General features: G+C 39.4%; 1 protein-coding gene across 3 annotated transcripts; it reads left to right on the top strand.

The window, feature by feature from the left end:
• The first annotated feature begins 2372 nt into the window (after window positions 1-2372).
• Window positions 2373-19687, top strand: LOC108117140 (mothers against decapentaplegic homolog 6). 3 transcript variants are annotated; one of them, XM_041819551.1, is made up of 8 exons: window positions 2373-2399; window positions 3647-3779; window positions 6104-7249; window positions 13447-13500; window positions 13564-13689; window positions 17447-17665; window positions 17726-17876; window positions 17947-19687. In XM_041819551.1, the coding sequence occupies exons 3-8, from the start codon at window positions 6397-6399 to the stop codon at window positions 18110-18112; spliced, it is 1569 nt and encodes a 522-aa protein (XP_041675485.1). In that variant the 5' UTR covers window positions 2373-2399; window positions 3647-3779; window positions 6104-6396; the 3' UTR covers window positions 18113-19687. The 3 variants fall into 3 exon arrangements, with proteins under 3 accessions (XP_041675485.1, XP_041675484.1, XP_017084888.2); XM_017229399.2 differs by lacking the exon at window positions 2373-2399 and adding an exon at window positions 2492-2931; XM_041819550.1 differs by lacking the exon at window positions 2373-2399 and having other exon boundaries at window positions 2487-3779.
• The last annotated feature ends 10 nt before the right edge of the window (window positions 19688-19697 follow it).

The raw sequence follows: 19697 nt of genomic DNA, 5'->3' as shown, positions 1-19697 counted from the left end.
GAGACAGCAATGGGAATATCAATGAATAAAAAAAAGGCTGGAACTCGTTAAGGGGCAAGCAAACAAATCCCAAGGAATTGCACAGGATAAGAAGATGATGGAACGATGCTAAACTGGTTTTCGCTTCTGCCAAGAATTTCGTCAGCTCCGGGGTTTCAGAGGAAGTCTGTCTCTGCTGCTTCTGCTGATAGTGGATTGCAGCAGATTCGACCGAAGAATGTCAGTGAAGAGTTCTCAAGGATGAGTGACCACCCAAGTGGGCTCCTGTCAACTGAACAATCACTCAGACAGGTCACCTGATCAGGAGATCAAGTACTATTACAGCTTATTAACTTAATCCGACTAGAATGTGGGAAATTTTAGAAAATAAAGTAGCAAAGGCATTTTAGATCAACTTACCTTACGAATTTATTTTTCTGAGAATTCTTCAGATAGCAAATTAGGAACACATTCTGAATGAACTGAATTCCTCAGTTTTTGTCGGCATTAAAAAAAAGGCGAATCGGAAACCCGATACATTTCCCAACATGACAATGCCGAGCGAGTTAAGATTTCATAGATGACCATCTACTATATCACCGAAACTATATACCATAACCCTTCCCACACACGAAAACGTATTTATGCTAATCTACGTTGTGCATTGGTTAAGATGACGTCAGTTTTATAAAGACATACTTTCAAGATAGGCACGTGTATAGTCGGGAATTCAGGTTCTGCTGAAATAATGTGCTCTATTCTTCAATATTGATTTTATATTTTAACTTCTCTATTTTCTAAAAACAAAATTAAATTAGTTACTAATTATAATTAGGCTATCTTATAGATTGCACTCTTTATCATAATGAATGGGTGACTTTGCAGAAATGGCAACCACCTTTCGGTTCACCCTACCTAGCAATTTTAGCGTAATCAAATATAAAGCTTAATTCATGTTGAATCATACTTAGTGTCAAATTTCAAATCGATATTAATTGGCCATAGTGTTATTTGTTGGATTTCATTGATGAAAAATTCGTAATTTTTGTACCTTTTGTTCATATTCTAAGAATAAAGTTAAATACAGCAAAAGAGAACTGCTAAATAATTGAGCCCCTTCAAATAAGATGCGTTCTTGGCTGTCTTATTATTTGTTTAGCATTTGCGGAATGTCTTTGGCCTCATAAGAAAATAATGTATTCAAACTCCTGCCGTCCTTTCCGGAGGTAATATCCCCCCTCCACAAGTCAGAGGCCCAACTCTCGCTTATTTAACGCTCACGACGCGATCAAATTCCTCCTGCCAACCATCGCCGGTTGCCGGGTTCCACTCCACAAGTGGCCTGTGTTCCCTGTTCCCTGTTCCCGACCTGTTATTATCGTAATGACGGGAGCCTATTTGCTTTTGTGTTTTCGAGTCGTCCAAACGAGAGACAATTATGTATTTCTGCTGGAACTGACGAGCCAGGGTTCCTGCTGGAGCGTCTGCCGCGCACTGAGAGAAAGTCGGACGACTTTAAATGAGGATCATTGTATATTTTTTCCTTCTTCATAAAATATTATTGTAAAATAGATGATTTATAACGAAACTCAATGAGTGATTTTAAAAACTTCCTATTGTAAAATAATTTATTGACAAATCTTTATCATAACGTAATTTGTCTCAGTGTCGGACTCGATCCTCGCTGCGCGTTTTAAGTGCGCCTGTGTGTGTAGGCCCGCTGCAGGGGCGCCAGTTTGTATGGGCGTGTGTTTGTCCGTATGTTTGGGCAGACATGGGCAAGGCAATGCAACTGATATGCCCTTGATCACAACCATTCATCACATTTTGCGGCAACGAAGACCGCGCTAAATGTCGATGTTGCTTCCTCAGGTTCTGCGCTCTCGATTGCACCGAGGGAGTTGCGTTTTTTTAGCCACATAAACCGACGTATTTACGTAAGGTACTTAATGGAGATCTAAAATGTATCCAGAATTTTAAGCTTGAGTTAAATTGAGGCAACATTTTTCGTTCTTGCTATTTAAAAATACAACATTTGAAATAAAATAATACACTCTCATATAGTTCATTTTGGATTTCACTTATTACTTTTTTCCACAAAATCCATTGGATTTTTAATTTCACTCAAGCCTAATAATCAAATAACCAAAACCAAGAAGCGAAAAGTCTTCTTAATAACTCAAATGAGTTATCAAATTTTGAAAATGACCGCGTTTGCCAACACTAAATCCAACGGCACTGCCAGCATTGAGCGAAGTGTGGGTGTGCGTGCGCATGTTGTATCTGTGTAAGCGAGAGAAGAGAGTCAAGAAACTCACCATGCCATCCAGCGGATTGCTCTTCGCTCTCAGTTCGAATTCATTTGTTCTGAAGTAGAGTTGTGTCAATTCCGAAGACATTGCAATGTCTAATTTTTTAAAGTATTAAATTATTCGCAAAGGAATTTTAAAAATCATAATATTTCTTCTTTCCGTTTTACTACAATTGCATATTCCTCCCTCAATTCCTCTCTTACCGCTCGCGCTCTCTCGGTCTGTTGGTAAAACTCAACGTCCAAGCGAATTCCCCACAGCTCCAAAGATTGGCACAATCCATATAGTTTTTCGTGAGCACCGTGCTCTGCTCATTGCCCCAACAATTTTCAACCGCGCCGCTTGTGTGTTCGTTTGCCGTTCGAGAAATCCGAAAGATATCAACAAAAAGATGGATACTTGACGTATTGCCACGAGAAATATTCCGAAACAATGTTATTTATGTTCGGAACTGCTAAACGATTTTTGGTTTAATCGAATAACAACGGATTTTTACGTTTTCTTAGCTTATTTTCGCAACGGTTACGGTTCTTTTGTTGTTGCAAACGCGGGCGTCGCAAACAACAAACAAGTGCAGTGAAGTTGTTGCTGTTGTTCGCTCCAGAACTGAAAAGTGAAGGAGGAAATGTATAGAAAAAGTGTGAGTGCGAAGGCAAATCATTTGAAGTGAAAATCGCAGGGGATTGGAAATCGTCAGGCGAAAATTCTTCTATTTTTTTGCTGTTATGAATTCTATGCATATGTTTGTGTTTGCGAAGAAAGAGCGAGAATTCTCTGTCCGGATAACGGATCTTCGATCTCTATTGCGTGTGCTTGTGTGTGTGTTTAGCGTAGTGTTTTCGCAATTTAAAAATCAATAAGAATCGAGGGAAAAGCATTATGTAGTGTCTTTAAACTTTAACTGGGCAAAAAACGGAAAAGAAAAGAAATGCATTTGTTCGACAGCCACGTACACACATTGTACCTGCACTCAGCCATACAAACAAACATACGTATATGTATATAGCGGCGGCAGCGACGCCGGCAGAATCAAAGCAGAGCGCAAATCGCAATCCAACAAAAACAAAAGGAAAAAAACACCTTTTCCACCACGTTGAAATTGTTATTGTTTTTCGGCTTTCGGCTACTTCAACATAATATTCAATCGAAATCAACACATTACTCGCACCTTATTAAATCCACACAAACGTACATACATACATATGCATAGCGAAAAGTGACTGACCAGTAAAAAAAAGTAAAGAAAAAGACGACTGCGATAACCAATCAATAGAAAATAAAAAACCCGTCGGCACGTGTGTTAAACAAATTCAATTTCATTGTGCAATATAATAATAGTTTTGTTTCCCCTGCAGTCAATGTAATATACAAAATATCAAGTGAACTTCTAAACATATCACATACACAAATACATATCATCTATAATTAATAATATATTAAAAAATCAAAGGATAAAACGGATATCGCTGGTAAAACATTTGTGAAACAGTAAGTACATATTTATTTTATATATTAGAATTGTTAAAATAAATTCATTTTTAAAGAGCTGCACTCGTGATTATGCTAAACAGAAAACGAAAACTATCAAGTCAGCAAAAAAGTTTTTAAAAGAGTATTGAACTCAAAAACTATTTGGAAAACGATTTTTATGTTCTTGTACTTTAGAACTTCTCTTATACATTTTCTTTCTGTTTAAAATGTTATCTAAAGAAGTTTTGAAAAGAAAATATAAATAAAAGTATAATCTATCCTTAAAGATAGTGTTGTAGAAGTCGACTATCAATATTTACTAGTTTTCAAAGTTCCCCTAATAAATAATATTTTATTTAATACATATCTCGTAATCAAAGTGCGAGTATCTCTTACCAAATCGCGTTTGTTTCCAATTGGACTTGCAATTAGTCATGCTTTCATTATCTGAAAGTACATACATACATAAGTATATAATGCTTAAATTTGTTAATGTGAGTTTGAAGAAAACAATCACTCAGCGGTTTTGAATTAAGAATCTTGAATGTAGATTGCATATATATAGACACTTTTTCCAATGTGATCTATGGCATTCAAAGTTTTGTTTTCGCACTGCAAACTTTTAGAAACTAGAAAAGACTTAATTTTTGATCTTTAAATATAAATTTTGACAATGTTTTGAGTATCAGAATATTCTCAGTTCGCTGAAAAACAATCATTCAGCGTCGTGTGTATAGATTGTATCATATATAATTTATTTTTATTGCCTGCGAATTGCAATTTTGATTATAAAAAGATTTTCGTTTTGATTGGCTAGCTATAACTTTTATTAAAGAGTAAATTTTGTGATTTTGGAAAACATTTTCTTAATCGTTTTGAAGAAAAGCATTGGGGAAATGCATTTTGTTTTTAATTGAGATGTTTTAAGCTTTTGAAAAGTGTAGAATTCTTGGAAATCTTTAAATATCTCGTTCTTATAATTACGATGTCAGATTTAAAGATTTGGTTTCTATAGGTAGGTAAAACTTGTTTGTTTAGAACCCAACTTATTATTTTTGAAACTTCAGATCCAAAAAAAGTCTTTGTAGAATCCAAAAGTTCTCGACTTGGGCTGACTTTTTAAAAGAGTTTCGACAGTGCCTTCGATTTCTACCACACTCTCAGGGGGCTCTCTGTTGACCACGGCTACGGTAGATTATTCCATACTCACCTCAACCTTAAATTGTTGATTCTTCAACTTGTCAAACCGGCTGACAAACCGACCGTCGCTCGTCCGTGTCCGTGTGTCTGTCTGAGGTGCGCTTGTGTTGGTGTGGCGCCATTCCGACGACGCCTCTGCCGCCGACATCGTTACTATTATTTCTTTTATTACGTCAGTGGCGCCAGGCGCTTCCCTCTCGCTCGCACGCCCGCCGCCCTGCCTTTTTTTTTACTCTGCACGCAAGCATTCTGTAAGTGTGAGTGAGCGAGAGAACTGCGAGTGTGCATGAGTATAGGTGTGTGTTGGTGTTGGTGAGCGTGTTTGTGGGGCTGATTCGTAATTTTGTTGCTGTTCGCTGCTGTCGTTGTAGTTGTTGTTGTTTTTTTTGTTGTTGTTGCCGTCATGCCGGCGGCGCCACTTTTGTCGTCGATAAGGAGCACAAGAAATGCCAGCAACAAAATGGAAATGCTCGCATGGGCCACACACACACGTACATATATGTTTGTATTTGGGCTGTTAATTTGCGGCGCTCCTCGCTCTGTCCCCCTTTCCCTCTTTTCCCAACGTCTTTGCCCCTTTCCCCAACTATCGCTGTCTCCTTTCCACCGACAGCTGATGCTGCCGCACAGATCTTTTGCATATTGCACTGGCGTCGTCTGTCCGTCGGTAAAAGGAGGGAAGGGGACATTACTCACTCAAGCGATCCACAGGCAGATTCCTTTCCTTCCACCAGGGGCATAGGTATGGAAACCGAAAAAGGGGTGAATTCATTTTAATAATCTTTTTAACCCTGATTTCTTTGCAGTTAAAGTTAGGTTACATTTTTCCCGGTTATTTTATGAAAATAATTGATCAAGAAAAACAAAATAAAAAAAATATGTGATAAAAAAAGGAAGTGTGGTATAAAAAACCAGTAAACAGTAATCTAAACTTGTCCAAAACTATTTTAAGAATTTCGTTATCTGTTCATAAATATGTTTTCTTTACAAGTTATAAAATACCGAATGTTTATGAGGAATCATTAGCACCCAAACCCTCTTGTGGACTCCACCCCTGCTTAGCATAAACACGAGTGCATTTAACGATACTTGGAAGACCAATTAGGCCAGTGACTAATCAACATATTCCTCTTTTATTGCAGAGTGCACACCACTGGACAATACATATCAAACCCGTCGAAAGCATATCAAAGCCAACGAGTGATACGAGGAGTATAAAAGAGTTCCCAATAAGTTCCCGAAAAATTTCCTGGACCCCTCGTTTCCTTCGCGAGTAACCCAAGTTCCCAGATACTACCCACCCGTAGAAACGAACAGAAACTGAGTTAAACTACCGTGACTAGCCGGCCCCGTAGAGTCCGCTTAACAAGTTAGTCAACTACAAATAATGCGCATACAATAGGATCGATGTTACCGCAAAACTGTATGTCCCTCCATGATATTCCCACGCGAAAAGAAGAAAGATCTATGGCGTTATGCGTCCAGAATCAATCCGTGTCCGAGCGATGGGATGCCAACATCACCCCCCATCCAGCCGCCGCCGCCGTACAGTTCGATGTCCTGCGCTATATCCTGCACCGGCTCGGCCTCCCAGGTCGAAACCCTCTACAACAACAACAACAACAGCCACCCGTACCGCCGCCTGCCAAACCACAAGGATACGCTTTCGCCGCCTCCGCCAGCATCCGACCACTGGTGCACCGCTCCTTGTTGCAATTGCGCAGGCTCCGGCGACCACATGTTGATCGATGGAAACGATCAGGAACGGAATCCGGAACGTGTACAGGTTCAGCAAGTGGACCGGCGAATGTTGAGTGCCACCACATTTGCGACCATGTTCCGGAATTGTTGCGGCGGCTCCACGGATTCCACCAACGGATCCACACCCAAGATTCCAACCAGAGCCAATGCCACCCATCATCCACAAAACCAAATCCAGAATGGGAAACGGATTCGCGAGGATTTCGATGCTCTGATGAAGCAACTGAAACGCAAGCAGATGGCCGAACTCCTGCTGGCAGTCAAGAGTCGAGTGGATCCACCGGCCAACACGCCACGGGATGTCTTGGCCACCACCGCACCCACCTATCTGCAGTGCATATTGATACAATGTACGACGGAAACGGATCAGGAGCAACACGTGACCGCCAGCCGACTGTTTTTCTGGCCGGGATTAAGAAGTGGCGAGGAGCTAAAGCGACTGCCCATCTGTCCCGCCGCACGCGACTGCGTTTATACGTGTTGCAATCCGCTGCACTGGTACCGCATCCTGCAACAGCCCGAAACAGGTAGGAAATGGGTACTACAGTCACAAGTGGCTAAGCGTTATTCAGTTTCTAAATGGTTTTTGAAATAAATGTGAGAGTGTATTTTCAACTTCATAATTCTTCTTAATATTTAATATTTAATATTTATGAAAGATAGGATTTTGCAATTATTCGTCAGGGGTTAACGATAACGCAATCTATTTACTGAACTTTTCAAACCACTTCCCCTTTTTTAGACTAAATCAAAATTAGGTTTAGCTTGCCAAAATGCCAGACAATGCCCCTCCTTGTGATCCTTGTAAAAAATTCGTTTTGCTTCTTGGAAAACGTTAATTTTATTAATTTCGCTTTGGGAAAGGTAAGGGAGGGGAGTTTATGTTTATTTACTGGATTTAGATTGTTCAAAATTCATTTGCAATTGGTTTCTCCCCTAATAAATTCGTACCTTATCCGAATCTTTATGGCGGTTGGAAAAGCTAATAGCAATCTAAGCGCCAGCTGCCCCAATACTTGTGCCCACCACTGTAGGTGCCGACATACACACACAGACGCACACCAATGAATTGGGTGCGGGTTGTGCATGTATTTGGTGGCGCCAGGGCACACAGACAGGCTGCGGCGCACTCACACTTGCGAACTGACTCTGCGGCATGCGAAATCCATACGAAAATGCCGTCGCTCGCCAATTTTTGTTGTTGTTTCCTTTTATTCGCAAGCGAGCATGGGTTGCATTTGTGCATTAGTGTGGGTATTTGTATTTATGAGTGAGTGTTTTTTCGGTCTGGAGACCAAGAGCGTAGCCAAAAGAGTCAGATACAAGGTGCATCTGTATCTGTATTCGGCATTAAATTGCTCCCGCAGAAGACCGACTTTCAAGTTCCTGCACGGTAAAGAAACGAGCTATTAAGTCAGGTGAAAAATAAAGATATATATTGTTTTTTATCAGCTTGATGAGACGAAGATGAATTTCACATTTTTGCACGTACATATAAAGAGCAAAACATGCCAAAGAAATTCTTTTATATTTGACCTAATTTAAATATTGTTTTGATGTTTTTTGTTCAAAACAATATATAAACATCTGATTGATTATGATATAGGCTATATCGTTTAGCTTACAAGCTTTGAATCATGATATCGGAATGATTCTAAGCTGTTTACTAGGATCAAAAAACTTTTCTTTCTGTGTGCGCTCACTGTGCGCCGCCGCCTTGACTTTTGGCCAGACACAGACACAAAGCCAAACACAGACACCGATACCGATACTCACACACCCACCGTATCCGCCGCTCTCCGGCTCATTTATTCCGCTTTATCACGGCTCGCACACTCGAACACCAACACACAGGCGCACACGTGGAGATGCAGAGAGTGTGAGAGAGAGAGAGCGACGGAGAATGTGCGTGAAAGCGCCACGCAAACGGTCGGCCCAACATGACGGCGACTAAATTCTTTTCAAAATAATTTGCGTAAATTTAGAAACTGGCGCCAGGAAATAATCAGGCGTCGTCGCCAACGCAAACGCAAAAGCTAAAGCAAAGTCGGCGGAGTCCGTTACCCATTGCCCATACCCATTACCCATTACCCACAACCCGTACTCATCCAAGCACTCGAGTCATTCGAAATACAGTCCAACTTCTATGAATCAAACGATCGTGGCAAGCTATCTTATAAAGCTTAAGCGAATTTGAAATTCTTAAAACTTAATAAAAAAGTATTCCTCTTAAAACATGTAGTTTAGAAGCTTAAAGAAACGTTATTAAAATAAAGTATTTCAGGTAAAGAAAGTTAGACCACGATAATAATTAAATCCTGGCCTACCTTTTGGCGTTTATCCAAAGCAAATGGTCCTGGTAAAATTATATATGGCTTAAAACAAAAAAAAAGGAAAAACCATAAAAATCTTGTTTATTTAAAAATCGTTGTTTTTTTTTTGTAGAGAAAACCAAATTCTGACTTTTATCAACATAACAATATTAGTTGCTTAGCAACAAATTCGACTTAACGAAGCTTTACTGTAGCTGGGGCCCGCGGCATATCCGTCGCCACCAGCTAGTTGGCGCATCGTTTAGAGATCCCATTCGCACTATGTACATTCGGGCAAACATCGGAGCATGTGCATGTGCATATGTACATTACATACATGTGCGCTTTCCGATTTGTTTGTTTTTATTTTTAGCACGCGCATGCACACACTTCGTAGATCTAGCATTTGTATCTGTGAGTGCTATACATCGAATGCAGATTGAAAGATGCACCCTGCATATACATCGCAGAATTAACTTTGCATCATGGTTAGCAATAGATAGATAGATGAATGCAATTTATTTACAACCCATTATAACCCCGGCCACCAGTCGTAGTTTACTGGGCACATTGAACGTTATCTAGAACGTGCGTATTACTCGGCCGAGCTTACAACTGTATATGGGTATACGGATTGCTGTTCTAGTGTTAATCTAATCGGGCTATTATATCAGCACTAAACTGCATGCATGTAATGCTCCTACATCATCTGTGTGGGTTGTTTTCATCAATCGGCATGTCTAACCTCAAATAGAAACCAAACACCTACTTGAGCGCCATGTGCAGAAAGAAAATCGGGGGGTTTTCTAAGAAAATCTATAACAATTTGACTTATCAAATTCTGGAAAAGACAATTTACCTTTATCAACACAATTCCCCGAAACTTGTACACAACTTACGCCATAAATAATATTAAAAGTTTTAAACACAAAATAATTACAAATTGAATATTTATTACCTCCAATTCTTATCTTGCATTTTATACTTTATTTATTTTACTAACACATTTTTGTAGTAAAATGAACATTAAAATTAGTGCTAATTAAAACATAAAATGAAAATAGATTTAATATCAATAAAAATCGTTGTAGAAGCTATTAAAAAGTGTAAAATAAAATCCCTAATTAGGGTAATTCTAAAGTAAAAGAGGATTTTAAGATAGCGAACAAATTAATTAGGGAATTGCATACTTTTTACTCGCTGATGTTTAACTTAATAGCGACTAAGATTAAGATCAACTTGCGTTTTTTATGCCAGCATTTTCAGAGTCTTCCCCTAACCGATAATCACTGTAGATGTGATGGCAAAAAGGCATGTCTATACCGACATTCCTGTGCACAAAACACAATCTTTTGGGAAACATGAAGACTCTGTTCGTGCCGGTCTCCAGATACAGATACAGATACAGCCTCCCTTACCTGGCTGCCTTACCTGTGCCACTTTACCTGTGCCTGTGCAACAGGCAACAAGCAGCAAGCAGCAGGCACCAGGCAACTGGAAAAAGGCAACAGGCCTCTTTCTGGCTTTCTGGTTGCCTTCTGGTGGCTGTGTCATCGTCGTCTGGCTGGCGGATGGACGACGTCCCGACAGTGACTGGTTTTTTAATGATGGCGCCGAACACATTAAACAAGTCGATAATGTTATTCCATCCGCATCGGCATCGGGGAACACAATTCCAGGAATTGTAACGACGAGTGGTCCGACGACCGGTGCTTTAGTCTTTGGACATTGCGGCACCAACGACTCCAACGTCCCGTCCCTTCCTCCTAGCGAGGCACCCATAAAAAAGGATCATTTTGCGTGCCTCGGCCCCATCCATCCGATCTCATTGAGAGGTGCGGTTCTTGCCCATAAAGCTTGGCTTTCGTTTGGTTTGAGGTTTTTGTGTGTTCCTGGGGATCGGCTACACAGATACATGTTTATGTTTGGCATATTTGCGCTGGTGGAAACGTTTCGGGACTGTTCAATGATTTTCTAAAGGGGGAACTTCACTAATTACGTTGTGTGCTAGGCATAGTAGGAAGAGTTGAGGTTTTCTTCAGCTAAAACCATTATATCTTCGGTACTTAAAGTTGCCAATAATCGAAGGGAAGGAAAATAGGATAGAACGTAAACCAAATTTTAATTATTTTCAAAGAAGAACTATTGCTAATATGGTTTTTTGCCATTTAGGATTTTCCATAAGATCTATATATCTATATGCATATATTTTAAGATTCTAAAAGAAGTTAATGTAATATCCCTCATTCATATCAAATAACTAACTGCATATAAGATGGCAGCATAATTAGACTAATTCAAATGCAAAACATATTTCCGTATAATCAAATCCGAATCTGAATTAAAATCTGGAGCATGGGCGATAAATAAAGCCCGTGGCCACTTGGTGGAATTGGCATGCTTAAATTTCAATTACTGGAATCTGAGTCAATGGACGGGGCACTCTTCTGCCAGAACCCAGAACCCAAAATCCAGAACCGTGAATATTCAGTTGACTATTTCACCGACTGGTCATACGATCCATCCATCAGTTTGTTGACGGCGGCGCTGGAATGGTTGGCTCTCCCTTTGGTTTCAGTTTCGGTTTCGCTGCGGCGCTCGTTTTTTGTTTTTGTATATATAAATTTTTTTTTAAGAATTGTTAGATTTTCGACGTTGGCGTCGATGACGCGGCCGCTCGTAATCAGGTTTAACTGGTACATTGGAGCTGGGGGGGCCGGCAACGGCGACGGTGGCGGTGGCGAATCGCCACGATCTGGGTATATATTTGAGTCGAGCCGAGTCGCCGGGCGCCGTTGACGAGGCACATCAAGCGATTTATGCGCCGTCAGAATACCAAGAGCATTACCACAGATCTTCGATCCCCATAACGAAATCTGGGTTTACCTGTTGCACTTGATGGCTACTCCTGGACTTTATTGTCCACTTCTTCTTTAATGGCGATTTTTTGTTTGCTGAATCTTAATTTGCTTTAAATGTATCGCATTGATTTGCATTCAATTGAGGCGAAGTTAATCAATGCCATTTAGATGCAAAGCCGATTTCGTTTATATCTAGTTTGTTTTACATATCTGCTGCCGTGCCCCTTTAAGTCCAGCAAATTAATCTTTGACATCATTTTTGATAACATATTGGTTTTAATTGATTTTTCATTTGAATATTTTATACAAAAACGTAGAATATTCTATTAAGCACCTATATAAGCAGTTATTTTAGTAAACTTTTAAAAACATTTTATTATTTATGACCCTCTTGCCAGAGCTTAAACTTGCAAGTAATACATTAATGCAATGCTATTAAATGTTAATGCGACGTTTCATAAATTATTTAATTTATGGAATTGAATGAGAAATATCTCTCGATCTTGGCAGGCAATTCATTGAGGCTTTTGTTTGTGCCAATCTCAGCCAGCAAATACGACCTGTTCCGTTTGCTTTTTTGGGAGTGAAATGAGTAGAATGAAAACGGAGTAGAATGTAAGCTAAGTTATTAAGCACATCGCCATAGGAATTGGAGATCGGAGACCAGAGACCAGAGACCGGAGATCGGAGATTCGCCGCACATCAAACGATTTCTGCGCCAATAAAAATAAAATGTCCCCCAGTGCGGCTGCCTGATATGCAAAGATTATTTATTTTTATATTGCCGCGCTGATGTTTGGCTTGCTTACGCCTGGGTTTGTTTCGACTGCCTTTTCTTTTCCTCCTCTTGGCTTTTCTGCCCATTGTTTTTGTTTGGCTTTGTTGCTCTCTCTCTCTCTCTCTGTCTCTATATCTCTCTGTTTTTGTTTCGCTTTGATTTGATGTTCAAATATTCGAACACTACTAGTATGTATTAGTTTTGGCGAACCATGATCTCATCCTAAATGCGCCCCAACTAGAAGACGCGCATTTATAACTCGAACTTTTGATTAACTCGAAATTGTTGGTAATCATCCAAATGGGCATTGCCATTTCGAATTGGTTAAAACTGCATTCAGCTGATAAGGTTGCGATTAGGCTTTTTTATGTTATCAAGTATTTGTGAAGTTATTTCATAAACTTGGTTAATTTATTTTTTTAGTTATATTTTTTAAGAAAATCGAAGAGTTTAACGTTATCAAGTTATTAACCAGTTGATATATTTTAGAGCTTTAGCTGTAGTAGAAGACAGCTCTCATATTAAAATTAAGATTATATTAAAATCTTTATCCTAAAATTATTTAATATTTTGTGTTGAGAAATAAGTACAAAATTGAAATACTACTGATATTATTTATAAATTAGTTCTAACATTTAACTTGTAGATTGAGATAAAATATTTTATTTATGTTAAAAAAACGTGTTAAAAAATTATAAAACAGACATGCAACTATCCCACTGAATTCGTATCTTCAAGATATCTAATGCAATTTTTGGATTATGCCATTTCAGAAGCCCAACCGCCGCCATACCAACGCTCAAAAATGCTGAGACTGAGAGATGCAGGTAAGCCGGCTCAACTATATAGTGTTTCGATCCGGGTATACTGATGATCCCCGATTTTTGCAGATTCCGAAGAAGACTCGCAGAACGATGCAAAGTCGGCGGCGCTAAGCACGTGGAGTACCCAAAGCAGCAGCATTTCGAGCATCTTCAAGCCCGCTCTCTTCGAGTCGTTCACCACTGATGGAAAAGGTGAGTTTTGCATTTAAAACACCACTCTCTCTCTCTCTCTCTCTCTTTTGCCTCTGCCCCGCTTATCAGGTGATTGGGAGAGTGCAGAGAAAGAAAAATTGTATCTGATATTGAATAAAATGTTTAAGGGCTACAATATAATTTACAAATATCAATAATATAATAAGCAAAATTATTTGTTTTTTGCAAAAATAAATAATTAACTAACGTACTTTTTATTAGTACATATAAAACGGATTTTGTTCAGTGTAAGAAAGTGGGAGAGCAAGCAGTTTTGCGATTATTTTGCCATGTAGGTGTGTGGTCTTCGTGCGGTTGTGTGTGTGAGCGGGTGCTCTCTCTTGCGGACAAGTTGTTGTTGTATAGTGGCGCCAGCTTGCCGCGTCAGGTCGTCACTTTCTATATTGATATTAACTTTTAAGCGAAAACAGCAAAAACGAAATGAAAATAAATAATGAGCGAAAAACAAACACGGGCGGCGGCAGACCGACCGAAACAGAGAGAGAGAGAGAGAGAGTGAGGTGAGTTGGCGCTCTTGATGGCGCCACAATCTTAGTGCTAACTTACAAGAGTGCTTGAGATGGGGAAGGGGGTTAGAAGGGGTTCTACGGGTCCTACGGGGGCTATGATATCATTCACGGCATTACCATTACCCGGCAACTGAGACGGCACCGTGAAACAGAAACTGGCCAGAACTCACTCACACACACATACTTCTATACACCATCGTCCATTTGGCTTTTTTATGGCATTGTACTGGCGACAAAACGACGGAAAACTATTACATTTAAATGGACCGTTAAGTTGCGGCTTTACGACGATTGGGTGACAGGCCAGTTAAAAATATATTGAAATTCCAAATTGATTGATTCCCATCACAGTTTTGACAAGTAGACATTGTTTGCATACACTTTGAACTCGGAATGGTTGAATGTAGTGGTTTATCGGTCACGGTTATAGTTATATGGTACCAGTTCTAATAAATATAAGAAACAATTTGAAGCTTTAGAGCTTTACTGGGGAGTATAGGTTTTTAAGATACAAAATGCAAGTTTACTTTTATTTTTTTTTTGATTTAGTAAAGAACCAATTATCATTACTTATGAATATCAACAGTTTTAAATAATGCTGCATTCGAAATGAAAACTTCCATGCTGATTTCTTAAGCAATCGATTTAATTATCTAATTGCATTAATGCAACTTCATCGCCGGTGGGACTCTACTAAAATGGAGCACAGACACACACTCACACACACACAAGTCGAACATCCGTTTTTCCCCGAAAGGGGGATACCACACATGTGTGCCACCAACAAACTTACAGGCCACTGCCTCGACCCACACATGCACACAGATTGAAGATAAAATATTCTAAATTTAAAGATGATGTAGCAGCCCGTGGATTCGGGCATCTAACACAAATGCATGTACATTTATGTACCTACTTACATAAATATTAGCAAGGGGAATCAACAGCCATGAAGCGGCGCTACGAATTTTACAAATATGTACATATGTATGTAGTACAGGAAAAACTGCAGTAGGTGAATCTTTCAAGCAGAACCCTCCTTACATACCAAACGTTTCAGAGTTGAATGCGTTTCGCATTACACACATTTTCCAAATATTTCCTGTCATGTAGCACTAAAAACCCCTGAAAAGGCATATTGTGAAAACTTATATCCCAAAAGAAATTCCATATTTTTCCTATTTTCTATCTCCAAATAAAAATGCCTAACTTATTTATTTATCTACGAACAAAAATGATGAAAATATCGCACATAAATTGAAAATTATATGGCGGAACCTGCCGAAATTTCCAAGTAAATATTCGATTTGAAATCATTTAAGGTTGCGCAAAGGGGCTAAAATTATTTTTTCTCAATTTTCCATCTCCTAGCACCTATCCCGGATCAACTTCAATGGCCCACAATCTTGTCGAGTTCTCGCGTTCTCGAGCTGAGCGAGGTGGCGACGCCAGCCTGGTGGGGTAAACAATTTTTCGTGGCCATGGCGAGACGCGACGGAATCGCCGGCGTCGACCTAATTAGGTAAACATCGGACAGGCGCCACTTGCAGCGTCCAACGCCCCCGCTGGCCCCCGTCATTGCCCCCTTTTGCCACCCCTTTCGGCACATTCTTTGCCATGCAAAATTTTAAAAGCCGTCTACGGATTTATTGCGATATATTTTTACTTGGCGCCACTAGCCGCCCGCCTGGGCTTGGCCTTTAGCGCCTTTCGGCCTTTTCGTTCCGATTTATTCTCGGCGAGCGCGTGCTGTCCATTGTTGTTGGACGTTTTCCCTGCGATTTTCCCCTCGAATCGCTAAGCTGAACGATTGTTGTGTTTTGTGAGTGTACTTGCCGCCGCCCAATGCGCAACACCACCATTTCTCGAATTGGCTCTCCACGTTTTGGCCAACTGCACCAGCAATCGACTATCGACCCGCTGGCATTGTTGCAATTGGCAATTTGGCCACCATGGCGTATGCGCGATATTTGCACTCTGTTGTCTGACAATGCTCTTTATGCCATTGTTGATTGATAAATTCCCAAGACAAGGGTGTGTTTATGCTGACAATGGTGTCATCTGAAGTAGGTATTAACAAATATTTACCTAGAAATATATACAAATACATATATATACATTTTGATACGGTGGCGTATACGCAATGTTTGCATTGCTACGTCGGATTTTACGACTGCAAAAGTCAAATTCAGCGCATTTTGTTTACTAATTCCGAGATATTCATAGGTATATTCTTTTAATTAAATATAAAAATTTCTAAATTTATGAATGGTTTAATGTGGTCATAAATATCAAATAATTTGTACTCAAAGCCCACACATTACCAACAGATTCAGATTCTCGTGATGGCAAGGATTTCAAATAAAGAGTTGCACTTGTTTCTCGCTTTATTATTGGCCCGACACGCGTTCGGAATCGGAATATACAAATGAACCCATAAACAGACTCTGTGGGTTTGCGTACTATATACATACATACATATGTATATATACAGCCATACACGGCCGATATATGCGCGAATGAATACCACACATACACACACTCACACTTATACACATACCAAATACGCGACGCCGGTCTGTTTACGTAATGCCCTGGCGCCAAAATTATTACCATTTAAATGTCTGAGCACAAAAGTGAGTGTGAACGTAATGTGAATGCGCCTGTTTGAATGTGCGACTCGCCGTATTTGCTGTATTTGCCGTCGTCTCTTCGTTCTTTCTTTCGAGTATTTTCAAACGATATGGCAATATATATAGCCGTTAACTCCCCCGAGATCCCCTCAACGTAATGGACATTTTAAATCACATTTTATTGAGCGTCAAAAGAGTTATTACCGTTTTAGCGTACAATTTGTATGCGGCTTACAAGATTGCAATTTAAATAATAGTTATTAATGGGAATAATTTTATCGCAGGCATAGTTAAGAATTTAATGATTCGACTATCTGGCCAATAAATTAGCAAGTTAACTTGACATCGTAATCTTTAAGCATTTACTTGAACGCCCAGTAAAGTGACATGACAAGACATGAACTGTAGCTTCGTGGTAAATAATGTAAAAAAATATATATGATGAACTGTCTACAAACTTCCTAATGAATATACCATTCGATACTATAGATTAGCTATTAAAATTGTAATTAATAATACTTTCATCGATATAAATTATCTATAAACATTCTATATAATTTATCTAAATAATTTCGTTTTTCTTGTATTTTTAAGATCACAACATCAACAGTAAGGTGTGGTGCCAAATCGCCTACTGGGAGATGGCCCACCGAGTCGGGGAGTTCTTTCATGCCAGAACGAAAGCAGTCAATATCTACACGGATGGGATCGTAAGCAGTGAGGGGGATAGCATGTGCCTACGTGACCTTACTCCCGCAGGCAACCAGGTCCACTCGGATTCGGTGCAAACGACGCGACAGAAGGTCGGATTAGGTAAGAAGAGAGACTATTTTATCTAGGAAACATAAAATATAATCGGATTATGCATTCCAGGTGTCACATTAAGTCTGGAGAACGGCGATGTTTGGATCTACAACCGCGGAAATAACCCCGTTTTTGTGGATTCTCCCACATTGGCTGAAAATCTGGACCGCGTGTGCAAAGTGATGCCCGGCTACTGTTTGAAGGCCTTTGAAACATATAGGTAAGATGATTTTTTTTTACTAAATCTAAAATACGGAGACTAATTTGTTTATATTTATTTCTTTATAAAGGGCTCAAGTGCTGAGCATGAAGGAGCAAGGGCATCACCAAATGGGACCCGTCGATTACTTCAGCATAAAGATCAGCTTCGCCAAAGGCTGGGGTCCCGCCTACAAAAGACAGGACATCATGGGCTGCCCCTGCTGGCTGGAGGTGCACTTTAGCCATCTACGGTGACAGTACCTGCTGCAGGCCCTTTCGGTAGGACCTTATCCGTCATCCCAACACCGGGTAGAGCCATTGGGTTGCGGATGCGGTTGCGACCAAGTGAGCAGCTGGCGATCACGCCAACTGCTACGAAAGGCGCAGAAATTGCTGACCAGGCTGTGCAAACGGGTGTGCGCACTGACGGATTATCCTGCGACGAGGACGAGGTGGAGGTGTCTGGCGGGCAGGAGATCAAGCCGCCAGTTAACCATTAAACAACCAATAATTTGGAACAACAAAGGACTGCAAAAGAAATCATTTTAAATGTTAATATCCATAATTACGAAACAAGTTTCAATTACTGCTAGTAGACACATCGAAATTAATTTTAACGCATCTGAGTCGCATTAAGTGAGAGAAGGAGGAGGAGTCGAGAACTCGGGTCAAGTCGGGGCGAAATACATAGTAATTGATTGTTAAAAATACTTAGCAAAAATTGAAATCCTGTGATTCACACTATATATATATTATATACACATGTAGAATGTACCGACGCATGGGGCTAGAGGTCCATTGCCAGTAGCTATATGATATGTATAAATATTTAACTTATATATACATACTTAACAGAAGGCACATCAGGGTTAACAGTTTCGAGAATGGCAGATAGTCTAGTTACGATACAACATTCAGAAGCCACTACCTTTTCTATGCGACGTTTTAAAAAATAACCTAAGCCCATAATTTATACCCCACCCAAACTGAAACCAAACATCACTGAAATACAAATCTGTTCAGTAGAATCTGCATAGATGATCCTAGGTTAAATGATAAATGATACAAAAAACCCAATTAACTAAATTCAATAAGGTTTTAGACTCTAGCGCATTGGGATTCAATTTTTAAGAAAGCATACGTCATGCTCGAACATTATTTGTTTTATGTTGATATTTTGACTGTTTTCGTTCTCATAACATACCCCATTCATTGTTTAAATGTATAAATAGATACGCACTAAGTTACTCACAGTAGCTAAGTACCATTAAATACTTTTATTTAAATCAAAAATCATCCTTCGTCTATTCATCTTTTACAAGCCCCAACTTCGGTTGCATTTCCACCTGTAGGAAATGCCACTTCGAGGATTTGGTGTAGTAGTAAAAAATCCGTGCGCTAGTTTGTTTTAACCTCTGTACCAAACAAAGAACCGTATGTAGGCCAACCTAGAATCCCAGCCTGGTATTTCTTCTAAGAATAAATGCGATCCACGTAAAACTATTGTTACCATTTTTCTCACTGTTAAAGAAAGACCGTGTTCAGTAAAGTCATAAAGAAAATAGCTACGTGATTATTGTATGTATATTTTAATTCCAAAAAAGCACTATAAAAAATAGTAACAAACTTGAAACGTACTCATGAGCAAAGTTACTGGGATGATTTTAAAAATTTCTCCGCATGTAAAATTACATTTGTAAAGTGTTCTGTTCGTCAGGCATAAATACATACGATAGCTTCAATATGATCAAATATTTAATCAGTGCAGTTATACTGTTAAGTTTAAAAGATTGTAATAAAATTTCAATATATTTACAAAAACAATCCGGATACTAAATTA

This window comes from Drosophila eugracilis, unplaced genomic scaffold, assembly GCF_018153835.1.
Source record: "Drosophila eugracilis isolate 14026-0451.02 unplaced genomic scaffold, ASM1815383v1 contig_75, whole genome shotgun sequence".
NCBI classification, from domain to species: domain Eukaryota; kingdom Metazoa; phylum Arthropoda; class Insecta; order Diptera; family Drosophilidae; genus Drosophila; species Drosophila eugracilis.
This window is presented reverse-complemented; position numbering and strand designations above follow the sequence as displayed.

Bases quoted from the DNA above. Each gene is read 5' to 3' on its own strand.
- LOC108117140 (XM_041819551.1), top strand. From the start codon at position 6,397: ATGATATTCCCACGCGAAAAGAAGAAAGATCTATGGCGTTATGCGTCC. The intron at 7,250-13,446 runs GTAGGAAATGGG...ATGCCATTTCAG, and splicing joins CCTGCAACAGCCCGAAACAG to AAGCCCAACCGCCGCCATAC. The intron at 17,877-17,946 runs GTAAGATGATTT...TTCTTTATAAAG, and splicing joins AAGGCCTTTGAAACATATAG to GGCTCAAGTGCTGAGCATGA.